The following is an 18,544-nucleotide window of genomic DNA, read 5'->3' on the forward strand; positions in this document are numbered from 1 at the left end:
TATTCCCGTCTCTCAGGCTCTTTACATTTAGAGATAATTCATTGACTACATAAGCTAAAATGTGAAATAGTGAACCGTCAATGGACAGGATTCAACTCACACACCTTGAGAGAAGTTCCATTGTCATTGTGTGGTAATGCATTGCAGATGTACCATTGAATATGCACATAAACTGCAAAACAAGCAATGACAATGCGACTTTGATAAAAAAAATGAAAATATATATTTTAAACTTGATGTTTTCTCTGATGGATGAAATAACATGAGCAAGTTTCATATGTCTGCTATTGGTTTTTGCATTATAGAAAAATGAAAATGCTTTCCTAAAGGACACATGATTTGTAATGGGGAAAAACAGTGGTATGGTCCTCTATGACGATCTGCTTCAACAGTCCTGACCAAGGCAGGGCTTCTTTCACAGTGGCTGATGAATAAGGTGCAGTGTCTCATGGGTCAAGGTAAATATCAAACCATGGAGAGTGATTCATGGTATGGTGACACATTTTGTAATGCTTTCCTTCATTGTACCCTCGCAAGAGAGATTCAGTTGACTAGATTGTACCACTGATGGATTCTTTTTGTTCTCCGTGCTGCTATTTTCCTTTATTCTCACATCTGACTAATACCTACTGCCTGTAGGAAAAAAAAATGCTTTCAGGTCGTATCTCTTTCTAGAATGAATTACAATGCCCTACGCGTACATAGTACGCAAAAGAGGGATTGTGAAGGTATAGTGGAAGATGGAGGAGAGACAAGTGTTTAAGAGACTCTTTTAAGATGACAGAGAGATGGATCCTCTCCTGCAATATTAGACAGAGAGCGAGAGAGAGAGAGAGAGAGAGAGAGAGAGAGAGAGAGAGAGAGAGAGAGAGAGACGGGGGACTCAATCATCAAATCATCATACACTTTTTGCAGGCAGTTGATGAGGGAATGTGAGCCCCTGCTATCTCGTCTTTTCCATACCAACCCTCTGCTTTCCACACAGGAGTAGTGGATAATTAAAAGATAGACCGATAGTACGGGAGAGCAAGAGGCCCATTGTGACCTCATCTCTGTTCTCCACACTCTGACATTATTAAAATAGAGACTTTATAAAAATCATTCACAGGATTCATCCAACTGCAGATTTTTTTCCCGCTCTTTTCATCCACACTCACTCCATCAACACAAAGCATTTTCAGCCGTAATGACTCTGCTTAACAACACAAAAAAGAGGACCTGTTAAAGACACGGGATGTTTTATGGGAGCAATCATGGGAGCCCGTTTAATTGCTTCAGGCTGAGAATAGAGAGGTTCACTGTGTTCTCGTGGTCTCAAAATAACCAAAGCAAACTCCTCGGGGGAGTTACAGCAGTTATTTATTGTACTGCTGTAATTATGGCTACCATCATTTGTATTTCTGTTGCTTTCATGCGAATAATGTGCATGTTTGCATGTTACTCTTTTACCCTGGGAAGGTGTTGGGTTGTAGCTGATCACAGGCTGGTATGAAATTGTGTGAATAACGTTCTTGTCTTTTTTAGGTGAGGTGTTTCTGTAAGATGTCTCCGTCTCTTTTGTGTATGTGCCTCTGCAAGTCAAAGCAGTGAGGAATAGAGAAATACGTTTTATATTTCAACATACTGTGTGTTATTGTACAGTAGTTTGACAATGCTTCAACTGGACTGATCAAGAGACAAATTCCACAGTAAATCGATAGACAAATTCATAATTTACTATTGCAAATGATCTATTACTAGAGCAGTCACTGGATTTCTTTTTTCATAAGATAAGAAATACAAGTCAACTTAAGGTTAACACTCTTGGACTCTGCAAAGTCAACAAGGATCAAATGGAGAAGTAAGGCGGACTCTTGCCATTACGTTCAATTTCAGGAGCATTCAGATGAAAACTAATCTCAGCAGAAAACAACAGCATTGTGTGTTTGTTCAAATGTCACATGAATAATGACGTTTGTCTCTGAGAAGTAAAGGCTATAGTGTCGTTATAATGCTGTAAAAAAAAGTCTGGGCATATGATTGGTTATAAAAAGCATGACACTTTGACATCAGGGGCTGTGGTACAAATCGTATCATCTGTCAACTATCCATGTTGGTTACTTTTAACCATGATCACTACCTTTATCTTACCTGAACCAAATACAAAGTTGGTACAATTACGGTGATGTGGAGCATGTGATATGACTGAAAGCTCCAGAGCAGCTGCAAAGTCGACACTGAGATGAGATTAGTGTTTTTACGTCAACACAAATGATAAGTCCTTAAAGTGCTCGGGAAAAAAAGGAAGATTTTAAATCTACAAGTCTCCATTTGTTGATGAGGCTCATGTGATGTGACTGAAAGCTCCGAAACAGCTACTAAATGGACCTTGGTGAGACTTCGCCAAGTGGTTTCAGTTGCTGAAACTGATGTAAAGCAGATGTGCAGAGCAGAAAACATTCATATGACTCATGTTGGTAATGTCATTGGTTGATTTGAACAGCACAAACAACCTAATTAGTTTTTTAGCTGTGAGGATTCCCAGTATTTTACGATCGTTTTCTGAACTTGTCCTGTTAAAGCATTTCATTGATTTGTTGGGGAAATAAGTGCAGCTACTCTGCCATGAGAACAGATTGAGTTCTCCACTGCCCCATTGACCACCCCTGGTCACCTTAACCACCTCTCTTCAGCCTCAGGGATTGACGGATCAATTCTGTCTGAAACTCAGCTCTCCCCACGTCCTTTTGAGCACCTTCATAGCTCCTCGTCTTCGTCCTGTCATCCTGCTACCATTCCCAGTTCAACCGCTGTAATCCCTCTCTGCCTCTCATTCGCTCACTCTTCTTATTTTTCACTCTCTTTCTCTCTCTTTCAACATACAGCCTCTGCTAACCTTAATGTGTGTGTGTGTGTGTGTGTGTGTGTGTGTGTGTGTGTGTGTGTGTGTGTGTGTGTGTGTGTGTGTGTGTGTGTGTGTGTGTGTGTGTGTGAGAGAGCGAGAGAGTTAGAGTGAGAGAGAGAGAGACAAAAAGAGAGATTTTCTAAATCCTAGGTAAGAGCAGAGCTTTTCTGCAGGAGAATTTCATTTCAACACCTCTCATCTTACACAGAGAGCAGGAGGATAGGAGTATCCCAGTTATGAATCCAATAACCATTATGTATGCGTATATAGGTGTGTGTGTGTGTGGGGGGGGGGGGAGCTAGACTAATGGCTTGTAGGATTGGAGGTTACTCTCATAAACTCAAACTGAAGGTCAAAGAGAGAAAGAAATACAGAGTCAAGTGTGGAGAGAAAAAGAGTGGGGGATGTGTGTGTATGAACATGTGTGTGTTTGTGTGTGTGGGGAGGAGGGGGTCAAAGAGTGAGTGCGCAGATTGGGGGCAAAGTCAAGGTGGTATCATGACACACAAGCACATACTCACTGTCTATATGTAAATATGCTTGTATGACAAACAGGCCAGAATGCTCTTACACACATTTATGTACACACACACACACACACACACACACACGCACACACACACACATGGATGCTGCAGCTGTGTGAAAAAGAGTGTATTGAGTTAGAGAGCTGAGGTCAGCTCTAAATCATTTCAGGTCACCATGGCAGGCCTGGCTACCAGATTAAATTAACGTCTAGCTGATAGACCCAGCCAAACACATTAAAACACACACACACACACACACACACACGCACGCACACACTAGCACACACATGCACACACACTTGTGCATGGAATAAACACAAAACTGGATACCCTAGCACATTAATCACAGTGGGCCTGGATGTACTGTGAAGTAACTTTAGTTTCTTTCATAGAAAGAGAGGCTGTTTCCTGACCCCTGAACAGTAAACGGACACATAATGAAAGTCTCAGTGGAGCAGACTGTTGGGAAACCAGCCTATTAGGAAGTTGAGGAGACGGATTCGAGCCTGAGATGGGTCACTCTGGCTCCAGAAACTCTCACCAACAGGACGACATGGTTGTGGATACACACCTGTGTTTAATTCTCTGGCAAATGCATGTCTTTTGTTGAGACCAACAGGTGTTAGTGTGTTTGTCTGTGTGCAGTTGCATGGAAGAGAGGATCAAATGCAAAGAGCAGCAGCTGCTGTTTATCTGCATGACATCTCCACGCTTTCAAGCACAAAACAACACTATAAAGCTCCCTTGGTGGGCAATATGTTACTGCGAGCAAAGACGGGCCCCATATCCTGCTCGCAGAGTGAAAGATGGAAGAGCTCCCCTGTCTGCCCCTCTCTATCTCTTTCTGTCCCAGCAGCATGCCTATCTCTCTCTGATCGGTGATGTATGTCTGACCTTCAGTGGTAAATTTGCCATTCGCTGCCAAGTGGATCTTTAACTGCATCCATGATTCACATGACCTCACTTCCTCTGACCCTGCTAGGCACTGCTCGACATGGCGGGCAGCCAAGAGCGGAGGGGCACCGAGCCAGACCGGATAACGGCTTCTCCAAATCAGCTTGGACTCCTCTCCTCTCCTTCACTCACTATTGTAGGGCGGTGGAGCCTGTGCTCTCTCTAACATTGTATTTAATCTTAACTGTCATTGCTTTGAAGTACAATAACTGTAGATGAGAGGACCCTTGAGTGTGCTGCCGTGTGTTTGACTAAAATTGGCTCCGCACAGTGTGTTTCCCATTGTCCTCTGGGACAAGCCAGACCCCATCAACAGACCGTATCTATTATTTACAAAGCACCACTGATATTCCAATAAATAAACGAGCTGCCATTTCAAACAACTTTCTACTGTCAAAAACAAGAGGAAACACATTCATATGCTTTCCGACACAGCGGTGTCTTTTGATCCAGGCGATAGCATTTCGAATCAGGCATCACAATGCCAAACGAGTATGGGGTCGAGGCTGGTATAAGCTCATGGAACACATACTTGCAAACAAAAACAAAAGAAGGAGAGAACTGCACAACATAGGCCATGCACACATGTAGAGGCACACACTTCAGACTGATGTCATTCACTGTGGACAGGAGGTTGTGTATTTCTGTATTGGTGCTATAGCTCTTAGGGCCATGACTTTCATCTGCAGCAGAATATATGCTGATTAGCTTCTAGGGAGCATGCCAAGGGAGGGGAGAGGGCTGCAGAGGGGAGAGGGGGCAAAAGAGGGTGGATGAGGGGGAGAGGATTTTGAGATATGTAAAATGAATTGCTAGAAGTGCATTTAAACTACATCTTGAATCTCAACCGCACCGGAATGTAGCACAGGGAGTTTGAGCAAATGCATGCAAAAACAGACACAAACATACACAGAAATTAAAAGTACTAAAACATATGCACACTTTGGTAAATACACACTTTCTCCGCATAGGTATGAGGGAGAGTTGCAGTCCCATTAATAGTGTAAGCGCAGCAGCACACCTTATTAATGATCCCTATCTTTTTACGGTGCAACTGCCTCTGACACCATTTCACTTTAACTGCAGGTGCAGCAGGTCTTGACAGAGCATCACTCATGCACTGTCCATATATCAAAGACACATCAGAACCCTTTACCAGAGAGTGACTAATTGACTGCCACCCGGGAGATCAAGTCCAAATCCGAAGCCAGGTTGTCAGCTCTGACAGGCTCAAGTCTGGCCCTCATCCCATATTTTTTTCATCCCTCCGTTCCTCTCTGTTGTGTGCTGAACAGAGTCCTATTCAGAGCAGAGGCCACTCCGCTCCCATTCTTCTGTATAAATGGAGCCTTCTGAGCAGATTTGACCAGGCTCTTATTTCCTATTCCCTCTCCCTATGTATTGAGCCTGCACCCATACTGCTCAACCATGCAACCGTAACTAAATATAAATCATCCTTTCTCTTACTCTGTCATTCTGATCGCCCTTCCACACTCTCTCGTTTGCTCTCTTTATTTCCCCTCAATCCCCCTTCTCGCTCTCTTTCATTCTCTCTTTCTTGCACACCACCTTACACAAACACAACTCTAATAAATTGTGGCACTGGTAATTACATAGAACCCACCGGTAAATTTCACTTCCATTTACATTTAGATTACAGAATATTTCATTCCTATCAATCTGCAGTGCAAGACCAACGCGTGCATGGCTTCGCCCATATGCAGACACAACTGTTCATGGCATTTTTATTTTCTCACTGGTGCATGTGCGGACACACACGAGATGAACACACATAAGCACTCAGATATACACGTACACAAACTGTGCACACACACACACACACACACACACATGCAGGTGAGTAGACATACACACACACTCACGCGCTGAGCAATAAATCTCAACGTTTACCAGCACATATGGACAAATGCACATATTAGTGTGGTAAATCCTATTTTCACTGCACACATATGTGCAAACATATGTGCTCACACACCCGCTCACAGCTAATGGTGTCTTCGAGTCAAATGATACTTCCTCTTACATTTTGTTCCTAAATCGAATGCTGTTTTAAAAAAGAGCCACAGTTTACCTTGAACTGTGCAATTTGTATCTGATAAAAGGAATCACCCTCACACAGCCTCTCTGTGGAACGATAAACGAATCTCTTTTGTAAGAATATTTATGTGCCTCCACACGTAATACAAATTATTTGCACACTATTTTCAGAGCGATGCTACGGTGGATTTTTGGAGGGAACATACTGCTGTCCCACACATACCACACACACACACACACACACACATTTATTTCCACACAAACTTGCCCACTTCAGGATCATAACACATTCAGATGCAATCTCATCCACTGCGCATAAAATACAGCAATATGTGCCAAAACCCTTACTGTAATATTTCAACGGTTTATAAGGAGGGAGAAGAGGGGAAATGAGCCAGAGGCGGCAACTGGGGAAAACGGATACCACCGAGATTTTGCCTTCTCTCTTTTTCTGTCTGTCTCCCCTTCTGTCTATCGTTCTGACTCTCCCACCCACCCACACCCATCCTCTCAGTATTACTGCATCATTTCCATCAGTAATAAGTGCACCAAGAGCAGGGAGATAGCAACGGAGAGGGGAGGATTTTCAGGGAATAAGAGTGTTTAAAATACACACAACAGTATAACCTAAAGATACAGAATCATACACCTATACTGTGTGCTTTCTGATCCATGAAATTATTAAAACATTATCAACAAATACAAGGGAGCTCCTTTTTCCAATCACTATCAATGACCCTTAAGTGTTGGTGCCATTGTTTTCTGCATTACCTGATTATTCAGGATGCACTCAGTACTGGCTCTGCTTTGCTCTTAGCGCATTCCAAGACACAGAAAATGCGTTACCTAGCAGTGCTTAAGTGTATGAGACATTAACTAAAGCTTTTACTAGAAGATAGCATGGAGGTAATTTCCTGCGTAAAATTGGTTTCCCTTTTTCGCTTTTGTGAGAAATGTATTCCCAGGTGGTAAAGTGGCTGAGAAAAAGCAGAAAGACAATGTTTCCATCACTGACATACGACACGTGCAATTGGTGTTCATTTATTGTGTGTGTGTGTGTGTGTGTGTGTGTGTGTGTGTGTGTGTGTGTGTGTGTGTGTGTGTGTGTGTGTGTGTGTGTGTGTGTGTGTGTGTGTGTGTGTGTGTGTGTGTGTGTGTGCGTGCGTGTGGGTGTCCGGATGCAGACATGGGTGTAGGGATGTTTTCTCCACCCAGATGATTTTATTGTCATTAGAGAGTTCTGCTGATATGATCTGCCGGTGGCTGCAGGAGGAAATTGGAGAGCTACGTGGGTGATGTTAGAGTTTAGACTTTAGTGGCAAACCAACAAACTGACAATGCAGGCCATTGGGACGGATCATCAGTAAACAGCCTCACACTTATACACACATGGTTACATGTAACCCTCAGGGTTACAATGAACTGGCAGAAGAAGCTTAGCAGATAGCAACTCACTGGAGAGTCTATGAGCAGAGGAAAACTGCTGTACTTAAGCGCATGCAGACCCACAGACTCGTGCAAAACCACATGATCAGCACTACAGGGCAGTAGCCATATTAGAAATACTAAAATCAGGAATCCGAGTACATCCTCCCCTTTTTTCATTTCAATTTTTCAGTGAACCTTCCCGTTATATTCTCTGTAAATGTTATTTACCAAGGCAAAGATCTCTTTCCTGTGAAAACCATGAATGGACAATTTTTCATGAACTATGACAATACATTTTCCAGATAAATTCAATGTTTTTTTTAATGACTTAGCCTAAGAAGTAAGAGAACATTTAATCCTTGTATTTGTCTGAAAAATGCAAAACAACCAAATTTGCAGATGCATAGATTTCAATGGACAGTGATTCCTCAAATGGAGATTAAAATTGTATCTTTGTATTTCATTATTGGCTTGAAATAAGCCAGAATTGAAAAGAATGTTGTCTAGAAATACTGAAAACAGCCTGAAAAGTTTCCAACTATGCAGAATATAAACTCACCCCAGGTTCCTAAAACCTACAACATTCCCAGAAAAACGCCAAGAACAAGATCACCGTGTCCTCAATAGTAGCTATTCTTCACACAGACACGAAAAAATATGAATAAAAATGATCACGAGGTCTACAACTGTTATTTATTCTAGACTTCCCCTTTTAAATCCATACCAATCACAAAAAGAGACACTACTGACTAAATTGTGATAGGTGCAAGAAGCCTACCTTAATATCTGAAAGAGTATACCATAAATTAAACAGGAGTTCTAGGCCAACATCTGTCTCAAAAGGGGAATTTAATCTTGAACTTTGCCTTGGCTCTATCTCTGAATAAAAGTTGAGCTATGTAGTAGTGCTCCATTAAGTCCAGGCCCATATCTGAAGGAGTATGGTATCGACAGACACATCCGTGCGTCATTCTTTGTGTGTTTACTGTAACGCTGGAGATTCCCAGAGGAACAAACCTCTCATGTATGAGGGCATGCATAGAAATAAATCACATCATACACTCTCTCAGTCATACCAGATCAAAACCAAAAAGCAACGTTGCTTTGACTAACAATGCTCCGAGGCTAGTTCCTGGAGTGACGCAGGCAGCTACAAAGGGCCGTGGTTTGAGAGGGCTGAGAAGTGGCAGCACCTGGCCTCGAGGACTGGACAGAAAATGCTGTAGAATGAGAGAATGAGTAGGTTGCGGAGGAGCAACAGTTTGATGAAGAGTAGGAGGTGGCCGAGAATAATATGTTTGCAAAAGTACAAGGGTCAGCCATATTTGTATTAGAAGTGTTTGGAAGTTAAAAACTATAATAGAAACCAAAAGGTTTTTCACAAGGTGTCCTTTGGGTGTTTTTGTTGAATAACCGATGCGATGAGCGAAAGTTTTTGTTGAGGCTCCTTTTTTCTGTGCATCAAAACAACAGCAGCACCTTGGTTGTTTTTCTAACTTTGATTTAGTCACTGCAGGAAGGCAGATATTTGAAGAGCTTAAAGCAGAATTGATAGCTGCACTAAATCTAACGACTTGGGAGGATGAGTAGCATATCAGAGTCAGACTTTTTACAGTCATCTACAGTGACAGGTGTCCTACCTTAAATAAAGCTGAAACCTGATAACAACATGAAAGTTGTGCTCACCTGAAGGATATATGTGTTTTCTGTGCACATACATCAATTTAAAAAAAGAGCAGAAAGTGGACTCTCTTCCCAGGCTGTGACTTGTCCCTCTGTGTCCTTCTACCTCATGTTTACCTCTAAAACCCAGAGCTGTCTGTGGCGTTCAGTGTTGACGTTGAGCACAAAAGGCGCCCTAATCCCGGGCTGAATATGCATGACGCGCCGCGGTGCTGTGGCTGCTCGCAGTTTAATAGTTTCAGCACCGCGCTGGTGAACAGCGCCATACACCGCTCAGACACACTGAGGCTCAGCTGCAGCAGTTCCGAGCTACTCTTTGACGGCACCCGGCGCAGTTTGACAGGCCGAGCCGGAGAAAGACCCTTTTATCTGCAATCAAATTGGCTCCGAGGTTGCAACTGAGTGAGGTTTCATTTTCCCCTGACGATAGCGATATCTTGTAAAAAAGCATGGCGCTTTTTACTTTGATGCCCTCAAAAAGAAAAAATGAGAGAGTGAGAGATTGGCACATTGTCGGTGGCTCACTTACAGATATTCTTAAATCGCACACAATGACACACACCTTGTAAAGAGAGTGTATCACCATTCCTTCTCAGAAAGATGAGAAAGAGAAGAATAAACTGAAAGAAATGAGAAATTGAAGAGGGAGGGGGTACTTCAATTCGTAGTTACTCAAGCACAGCGCGGACAGAAGTGATTCCCCCAACCCCTGTCCCAGACCCACGTATGGGCACGGGCTGCATATTATGGGCTACAGCAGACAGCTCCAGTGCACAGCTATCGAGAAGAGAGAGAGAGAGAGAGAGAGAGAGAGAGAGAGAGAGAGAGAGAGAGAGAGAGAGAGAGAGAGAGAGAGAGAGAGAGAGAGAGAGAGCGAGAGCGAGAGAGAGAGAGAGATTTCTTCCTTGAGAGGGAATCTGAACCACTTCAGCCTGCCTGCGCTGGAGCCCGACAATAACTACTACAGCACTGCTCTGGATGGATGTGGCGTCTCTCACACCTCGCGCACCGTCGGAATTTAATACACAGGACGTGTGATTTGAATCAATAGTGAGCAGAGGAAAATAGAAAGGGTCAGATGTTTTCCCTTTCTTTATTCTTCGACGTGCCTGAAGAAGAGGCGCACCTGCGAGAGTGCGTGTACCCCCTTTTTTTACTGAGAACTCCATTTGGGCTGCCGCTGCTGCTTGGCTGAGGCTGCACACACTTTACGGACAGGACCAGTGTGAGAGAGAGAGAGAGAGAGAGAGAGAGAGAGAGAGAGAGAGAGAGAGAGAGAGAGAGAGAGGAGAGAGAGAGAGAGAGAGAGAGAGAGAGAGAGAGAGAGAGAGAGAGAGAGAGAGAGAGAGAGAGAGAGAGAGAGAGAGAGAGAGAGAGAGAGAGAGAGAGAGAGAGAGCACTCCACAGGCTCTCGTTCATTTTTTTAAGCCCGACCGACGACAGCATGCCAAGCGCAGACTCAAGCGGCGGAGCTCGGTCAGTATAACATCCATGTCTCTCACTCTTTCTGTCTCTTTCTGTCCATTTATGTCAGCAGTTCTCACATACATCGCTTCAGCAGGTCTTCACCTTCTCATCTTGTCTCCCTTTGTGAATGCAGCCACATACTTTCCAACACAGGAGCGGATTGAGACGCCCTCCTTCGCACCTGCCCGGTTGCGCTCTCACCCACTGCCCGCATTTTGCGACCTTCGGGACACTGCTGACACCCAGGACCCGACGCAGGGAAGTGAGGCACCCGTTGTATATGGGCCCAAAGCCCGTGAGGCCCCTGGGATGGCGTGCAGCGCGTGTTACTACCTGGTTATCAGCTCCACACACCTGAGCAATGGACACTTTCGGCGCGTCAAGGGGGTCTTCAGAGGACCATTGTGTCCAACCGCAACCAGTGATTCACCGGTAGGAGAACAAGCTGAATTTCTTAAGTGTGTGGAGAGAGACGGTATGCTTGTAAAAGAGTCAATTTCAGCCACTTTTTCCACTTTCTCTTGTGACTCTTTCATCATAAGGGTTGGGAAAACGTCCTCACAAGTATATGAAAGTGTGTCTGTAAGTGTAAAGTGTCTGCAGGATATAAGAATAGAGACCTACTGGCACATCTGAGGAGGAGAATATTTTTGGAAGGGGTGGTCTTTTTTTTTTTGTGAGCCAAGAAGATTTTTGTTTGTAGAGGCCAGTTAGATGGGGATATGTTAAACAGATGAGAAATTAGGTATCCAACCATGAAGCCATTGTCCCGCCATGCCTCCTTCTCTCTTGCGGCTGTGGGAATTAAACAAATCAAATTACATTAGTGCTTTCAGGAGGAGATGAGTTGCCCAGCTGAAAATAGCACTAATTACCTGGGGAGTATTTGTTAGGTGTGTGAGTGTGTGTGTGTGTGTCTATGAGTGTGTATGTGAGTGTAAGTGTGTGTGTGACCTGCCAACAACTTCCTGACCTTTCCCTGATGCCTGTGGTTCCTTTGAGCCACCAAACTGGCATTTAGTTGCAAACATGGTCTCAGTTTGTGTGCACTTACTGACTGTGTATTTTTGTACTTGTACACTAGAGACAAAGAAAGAGTGTGTGACAGAGTGAGAGAGAGGGAAGAGAGAGAGAGAGAGATGTAGTGATATCGAGAAAGAGAGCGAGAGGAGGAGAGACAGCTATAAGAAAATAACAGTACATGTAAATATGTACATGATATTTTGGACTGTGTGAATTTGTGTGCGTGTGTTCTATTCAGGAGCTGCTCGGAGGGTCTCTGGTAATCACACATTATTCATGAGCTCTTAATGTGAGACGAGACAAACTGGCGGAGGTGATGACAAGTTTGATGAGAAAGGGGGAAAGGAGCAGCTGGTATGTGTGTATGAGCGTGTCTATCTAAGTGTGTGTGCGCGTGTTCGCACTCAAGTCATTACCAGTCTGTCATGTTCGGCCCGCGCTCACTATGTGATGGGAATGAGCGAACAGTGTTGAGCAGACAGTCAGACTGGCAGAGATGCTGCAAAGAGTCATATTAACAAACAAACATACAAACTTTTGCACACACACATACACGCAGAAATGGGCTAAAAACGTAGTTAAAGAGATCGTTACTGCACACACTCTCTACAGCAGGGGACTCAAACTCCCGGCCCGCCACGTCATTTTATGTGGGCCGCGAATCCGCCAGCACAAAAAAAAAAAGTAAAAAATCTTTTTTTTTTTTTTTTAAAGTTAGACTTGACAATAAAAAATATCCCCATAGTCGAAATTATGAGAAAGAAAGTCGAAGTTATGAGATAGAAAGTCATAACTATGATAGAAAGTCATAATTCCGAGATAGAAAGTCAAAACTATGATAGAAAGTCATAATGATGAGATACTTAAACACAGAAGCAGCTCTTTGGCTGGTTACTGTACATTTGAAATGGAAATGTATTGCGAGTACATTGAAGACTACTTCAAACGTGGCTTTAAAAACACATGAAATACTTCATGTCAGATTGTGCAAACGCACCCTTGAAAGGATTTTAAGCATTGAACAAAGTTATTGTAATAACTTGTGTTTGATATTTGTCTTTGCTATTTTATTTAATAGTTTGATCTTTGATCGAGTAATGTGGGTTTCTTAACCCTAAATTAAAATGATTTAAGTTATAATAACAGAAATGTGCTTAAATATATGTTTACATTTATATAACTACATGTACAATATTTTTACACTTGAATAAACAATAATCAAATGCAGAGAGAGTTATTTACCAATATGTTAGGAGTAGTTACATTTACACAGTCTTACATTTACAACCGGCCCTTTGAGGCCGACCGTGATGCTGATGTGGCCCGGAGTGAAAATGAGTTTGAGACCCCTGCTCTACAGTATGCATGCATCTTCATTTCTGGAAATTAGGGCTGTCCTTTTAAATTTGATCATTTGAATTATCTGTCTCAGAGCCCATTCATCTCCTTGTAGAATCATCAAATGCTCGTTTTTTTATTGCACACGCAATCAGTTCAGTTATGTCTCAGAAACAAGACCGATTCCTCCGAGGAAGTCTAATTTGGATGCTCTTGAAGCGTACTGACTATATCCGGCACATCTACATATTTGAAATGATGAATGCAGTTGCCTATTTTTCAGGCATTTGCTAATTTTATTCCTTTTAGCATGTTATGAACATTTTTTAAGAGACTTGACACATCTTTTCAGTTTCTGTCAAACTTCCCAGTAAGGGATGAGTATGAAAACAAAATACTTTTTGAGTGCAGACCAACATCTGTATAGAATTATTGAACGGTGTCATGTATCATCAGAGGTGGACTTGAAACAATTAGTCAATATTTGGATTGTAAAATAGTAAATCTGCAACTATTTTTATAAATGATTGACTACCTTTTGATGAATTGATATCATTGTGAACTCAATATCATTTGATTAGATATTGACTTAAATCAGGAAAGCGCTAACTTTACTCAAACTACAAAATTTGTTTAATACAGTGAGCAATGTGGCATATTTTGCTATGTGTAAAAAAACATATTCCATAAACTAGGATATCTTAAGAAATACTGGTTTGGTATCAGCACCAAAACTCAGGAGTTGTATTGGCATAATCTGCGGACGGTACTGTGCAATAAGGCTGTTATTGTTTGAAAATCCTCTCTTGTTGGTGCATGCAAGTGCTTGTGAAAGATTCTAGTACTGCATTTATGATTTCGCTTCATCTTAATAAATTCAAGCAAACAACTTGAGTAGCAGTGACTCAGAACATTCCCTCTCAGCAAAAATACCCTGATTCAAGCCTTCACTCTGCTGAAGTGTCCTCGATCAAAACATTGAATCCACACTCAGGGTCTGAGAGGCTCAAGTATAGCAGACCTCTATGGACAAAAGCAAAAATAGAAATGTTGAGTTCATATTATTCTCTTAAAGCTGAAGGCTTTCAGAAATAGCTGTCATTGGTGGTAGGGAGGACATCATTTACCTCCATGTCATAACTAATGTAGATAAGTGTGTGGAAAGATTTCAGTGCTGGAAAATGCTGCGTAAGTAGGAATGGAAGGTCGAAAAAAAAAAGAAGAGATTTATCCGTATTAGTTTAGACATGGCCAATGTATGGGCCTGGCAGCATGATAAACAGTGAGCGCTTGTGGAGTTCAAAAGTGACCTCTTGTGTTAGGCTGAAAAACAAATCCTTCAGCAGAGAGCAGGTGAGTTTAACACACCTCTCCAAGACATGCTGAGCAACATCTTTTGCACCTGTCCGTTCCATTGTAGAGGATGCCGCGCAAGCCAGCACTACAGCTGCTCTTTGATTTAGCTTAGATCAGTGGAGTACAAAGGATATCTCAACTGGGATTTGTCAGGGGTAACTTTTTGTGTCTTCACTTTGATAAGGCATTGCAGCATTAACAAAATACTGGGCGCCTATGAATGGCAGAGAAAAGCCGTCTCGACACACGGCCCCCTTTCTTTCCCTTTCATAACAAATCCTCTTGTGTTTGTCAAGAGTTCTGTGCTTTGTTGTTTGGTTAGCTTCCCTGTGGAATGCTGCGCTACGTCTAGATTAGGATTTTGCGCATTACTCGTTTATCATCACTAATTAGTCATTGTGATAGGTCTCTCGGACGTGTCTAAAGTTTGGTTCCCGTATGTATATTCGTGCTTCATCATCATTGGTGAGTCATTGTTCAAACTCTCATGAACACTTCAAAGGTTTTTCCTTCTTGCTCTCAGCATGGAGGGAGGACAGGAGGAGAGATGTAGAAAGGTGTGCGCAAAGAGGTGCTGCCCTCATGTATCCCTTCATGTATCCCTTCATTCAAACAGATCCAAACTGAACCTTACCTATCATGTCTCTTGCTGTCTCTTGTCCAAATATCCCTCAATCCCTTTCCCTCTGTCTCCCCATTTCCCTTTAGAAACGCCTCCCTCTGTAGAATATTACAGCTTTCTGTGCATGCTTCAACTGAGGACCACTTTGATGTATATTTCACTGCCGTTGCAGAAAAGTGTCGAAGTAAGCGCGAATGGGCCTCTGCGTATATGTGTGTGTCTATGTTTGTGACTCTATATGCACCCTTGTGTTTTCATTGAGTCCGCAGGGAGCTGAACAGTGTTTATGTAAATGAGGTGGCATTTAAACATATGCCCCGAACAATTATCTTGAAACAAGTATTCAGCTGCACCAAAAAAGGACCGCCATGTTCGGAGTGAGTCAAGTACTTAGCTGCAAATATTAAGCCATCAGGGGACAGAGGTGAGATGAGCCAACTGGCTCGCCATTTGCCGTGCCAGTTTGCTCATGCGGGTGTGGGCATCTTAGTGCGCAGTTAATGATGATCATAATAATAAGTGATACAGATTCAGTATCAAAGAACTCCCTGGGGACGATCAAGCTGGTAATAGCATCTTGACATTTGTGAAGTTCGACAAATGTCAGAAAGAAAGAGATTGGTTAAATGTGAGTTAAAAGTGATTTTAAAAAAGGTGTTTGTGATACAAGCATAAAGCAGCAATACAGTTATTGAGTCTTGTATCGTCAGAAAAAGCTATTTCAGTCATGGCCCCTAATGCTGCTGCAGTCACTCATTCATACAGTGTAATGGTAATACACACACACACACACACACCTACTAATGCAACCATCATGCCCTAGTGGAGCAGTTTGAGAGCGAGCAGGTGAATACTAAAGTCCTGCATGACTGACCCATTCCTGCTGACCACTGCAAAGTGCTCCCACTGATCACTGCTAATGTCCTCCATCACAGTTTACACTCAACACTCTGGAGAGAGAGAGTGTGTGTTGGGGAGAAAGGTGGATAATTGGGACAGATGGGTGAGATAGGATGACGAGGTAGAGTCAGACAGTTGGCATCGATTTTAACACTCTCAAGCCTTTATTGACATTTCATTTAGCGAATGAATTCATTACTGCTTTATAGCATAATAACCTCTACTTGATAACCAGGATGTCTCCCACACACATACACACACACACACCTCTGTTTCTTTATTCTTTTACCGAGCAAGTTCCCTCCCTGTCTGTTGCACTGTGTAACTTTTAAATTAACCTTCGTTTGAGGTGACACAACCTGCCAGTGCAGCACGCGCTCAAAATGATAAAGAAAGAGAGAAGCCTGAGAAGAAGATTCATCTCTGCCTATGTGTTGGTGCCTTTGTGCTTCTGCTCGGGTGTACTTGCCAGCTTTATCGTGCTTGTTCACCTGTGAGATGGAGATGATCTTTATTCAATTTCAGTCACTCTTTTTTTGTGTGTCTTTGACCTGCTGCTCATTCGAAACGCAATCATGCACACACACACACACAAACACGCACACACACAAATACGCACACACACAACCCTGACTTGCATGGATTGAACGACCCTTTTTAAACTTATCCAAAAGCTGTTTCATGAGTCACATAAAGGATGACGTTTGACCCAGAAGACATGTGTTTTTACATATTTACAGCCCTCCATTTGAACTAAAAGATCTGTCAGACTTAAAATGCTGGTTCATGAACTGGAAGCATTGATTTATTTATGTTTGGTTCTAATGCTTGAGAGGTAAAAATTGGGGGTGAGCACGTTTGGAGGGGGCTGAGATTTTTTGGTATATAATAGTTTGTCTGCTTCATCATGAGGTTTGCAAACGTCTGTAAAGTGCACATCCTGGTGTTAGATGTACAGTATGTAACGAGTGACACACAAATGATCATGCATGTGCACACAGAAGGACAGCACAGATGGCCAACCTCTCATTTTGTATATTACCTCAGGACAGCTGTTAGTCTGTGCGGTCATTAGTGATCGCAGCATCAGGTAAATTACCTGGAGACACATCAGCACATGAACACACACACACGCACACACACACACACACACACACACACACACACACACACACACACACACACACACACACACACACACACACACACACACACTGACATACAATTAGTGAGTGTTTGATAATTATGGGATGTTTGATGAACCATCTGGAACACCAGTACAGGTAGAAACTGACTCGAAAAATTTAAAAACGTGCAAAACGAGCCGACGAGTGAGCGATAAAGACATTAAAGTGTTTTTGTTTCATTGTCATTAGGATGCCATGTCTCATTCAAGGTTTGGTCTTGCTCTTTTATTCTCTTTCACTCTGCATGCTCTATCTCTGCCCTTTTTCTTTTTTTTTAACGATAATTTCTGCCTCTGTCTCTTCTCCACTCCTCTAGGCGATACCTTTGCTCCAATCCCCCTCTCCCTGACACTCTTTTTATCTCCCTCTCCTATTGCTTTTCGTCTCATCTCTCCAGCCCATTCATTTTTAAACAGGTCAACGGTTCAACCGTTTTGGCCTTTAAATCATAGTGTGTGTGTGTGTGTGTGTGTGTACAGCATGCCTATATGGGAGTTTGTGTGTGTGTGTGTGTGTGTGTAGGTGATGGGAGTAATAATGCAGTAGCGATATTGCTGAAAACCCCTTGAAGGAATGAAAGAAAAGAGAGGGTGTGCTTTATTTTGCTGGTCAGTATTTCTGTTCTTCAATAACCCTTTTTTACTCCGCTTTCTATTCTGCTGCTCTATATAGATTCATGCTTTCATATACTGTAGGAGCATATGTGGGAAGCAATTATAGCTCCATTAACTCAGGGTGTATATGCCTGCATGAGCAGGTGGGTGTGCACGTTACACATATTTGCACCTGTGTGCTTGAATGCTTGAATGCCTGCATGCGTGTCTCCGCCACTGACACACCGGGCGGGGTTTAAGAGCAGCTCAGACAAATTAATTATCTCTTCTCTGGAGGAGAGATGACTCACTGAAATAGAGGCTGCAAACCCAGCTCCTCATGGTTGAGCAGAAGCCCAGGAATTACTCCCAGCCTAGCAGAGAGCAAGGGACCTCCTTCTGAAAAAAGCAACAACTTGGATTTCATCCTCAGCTTGATGTTCAGATCATATTTCTTCCCACTTTTCATGTGCATAAGGCCAATTTTTAAAAATAACTGCGACTGAAAGAAGACGAGCAGGCAC

At 42.7% G+C, this 18,544-nt stretch overlaps 1 protein-coding gene across 1 annotated transcript in view; it reads left to right on the plus strand.

Annotated features, from left to right (window-relative positions):
- The window catches only part of znf804b (zinc finger protein 804B), a gene marked incomplete at both ends in the record, with an annotated part of 39,261 nt that overhangs the window by 1,373 nt on the left and 19,344 nt on the right, over nt 1-18,544 (plus strand). Inside the window, 1 exon segment of the mRNA XM_079276179.1 lies at nt 11,135-11,433. Within this exon segment, the coding sequence (XP_079132305.1) occupies nt 11,135-11,433 (299 nt within the window).

This window comes from Melanostigma gelatinosum (assembly GCF_949748355.1).
Source record: "Melanostigma gelatinosum genome assembly, chromosome: 9".
Taxonomy (NCBI): Eukaryota; Metazoa; Chordata; class Actinopteri; order Perciformes; family Zoarcidae; genus Melanostigma; species Melanostigma gelatinosum.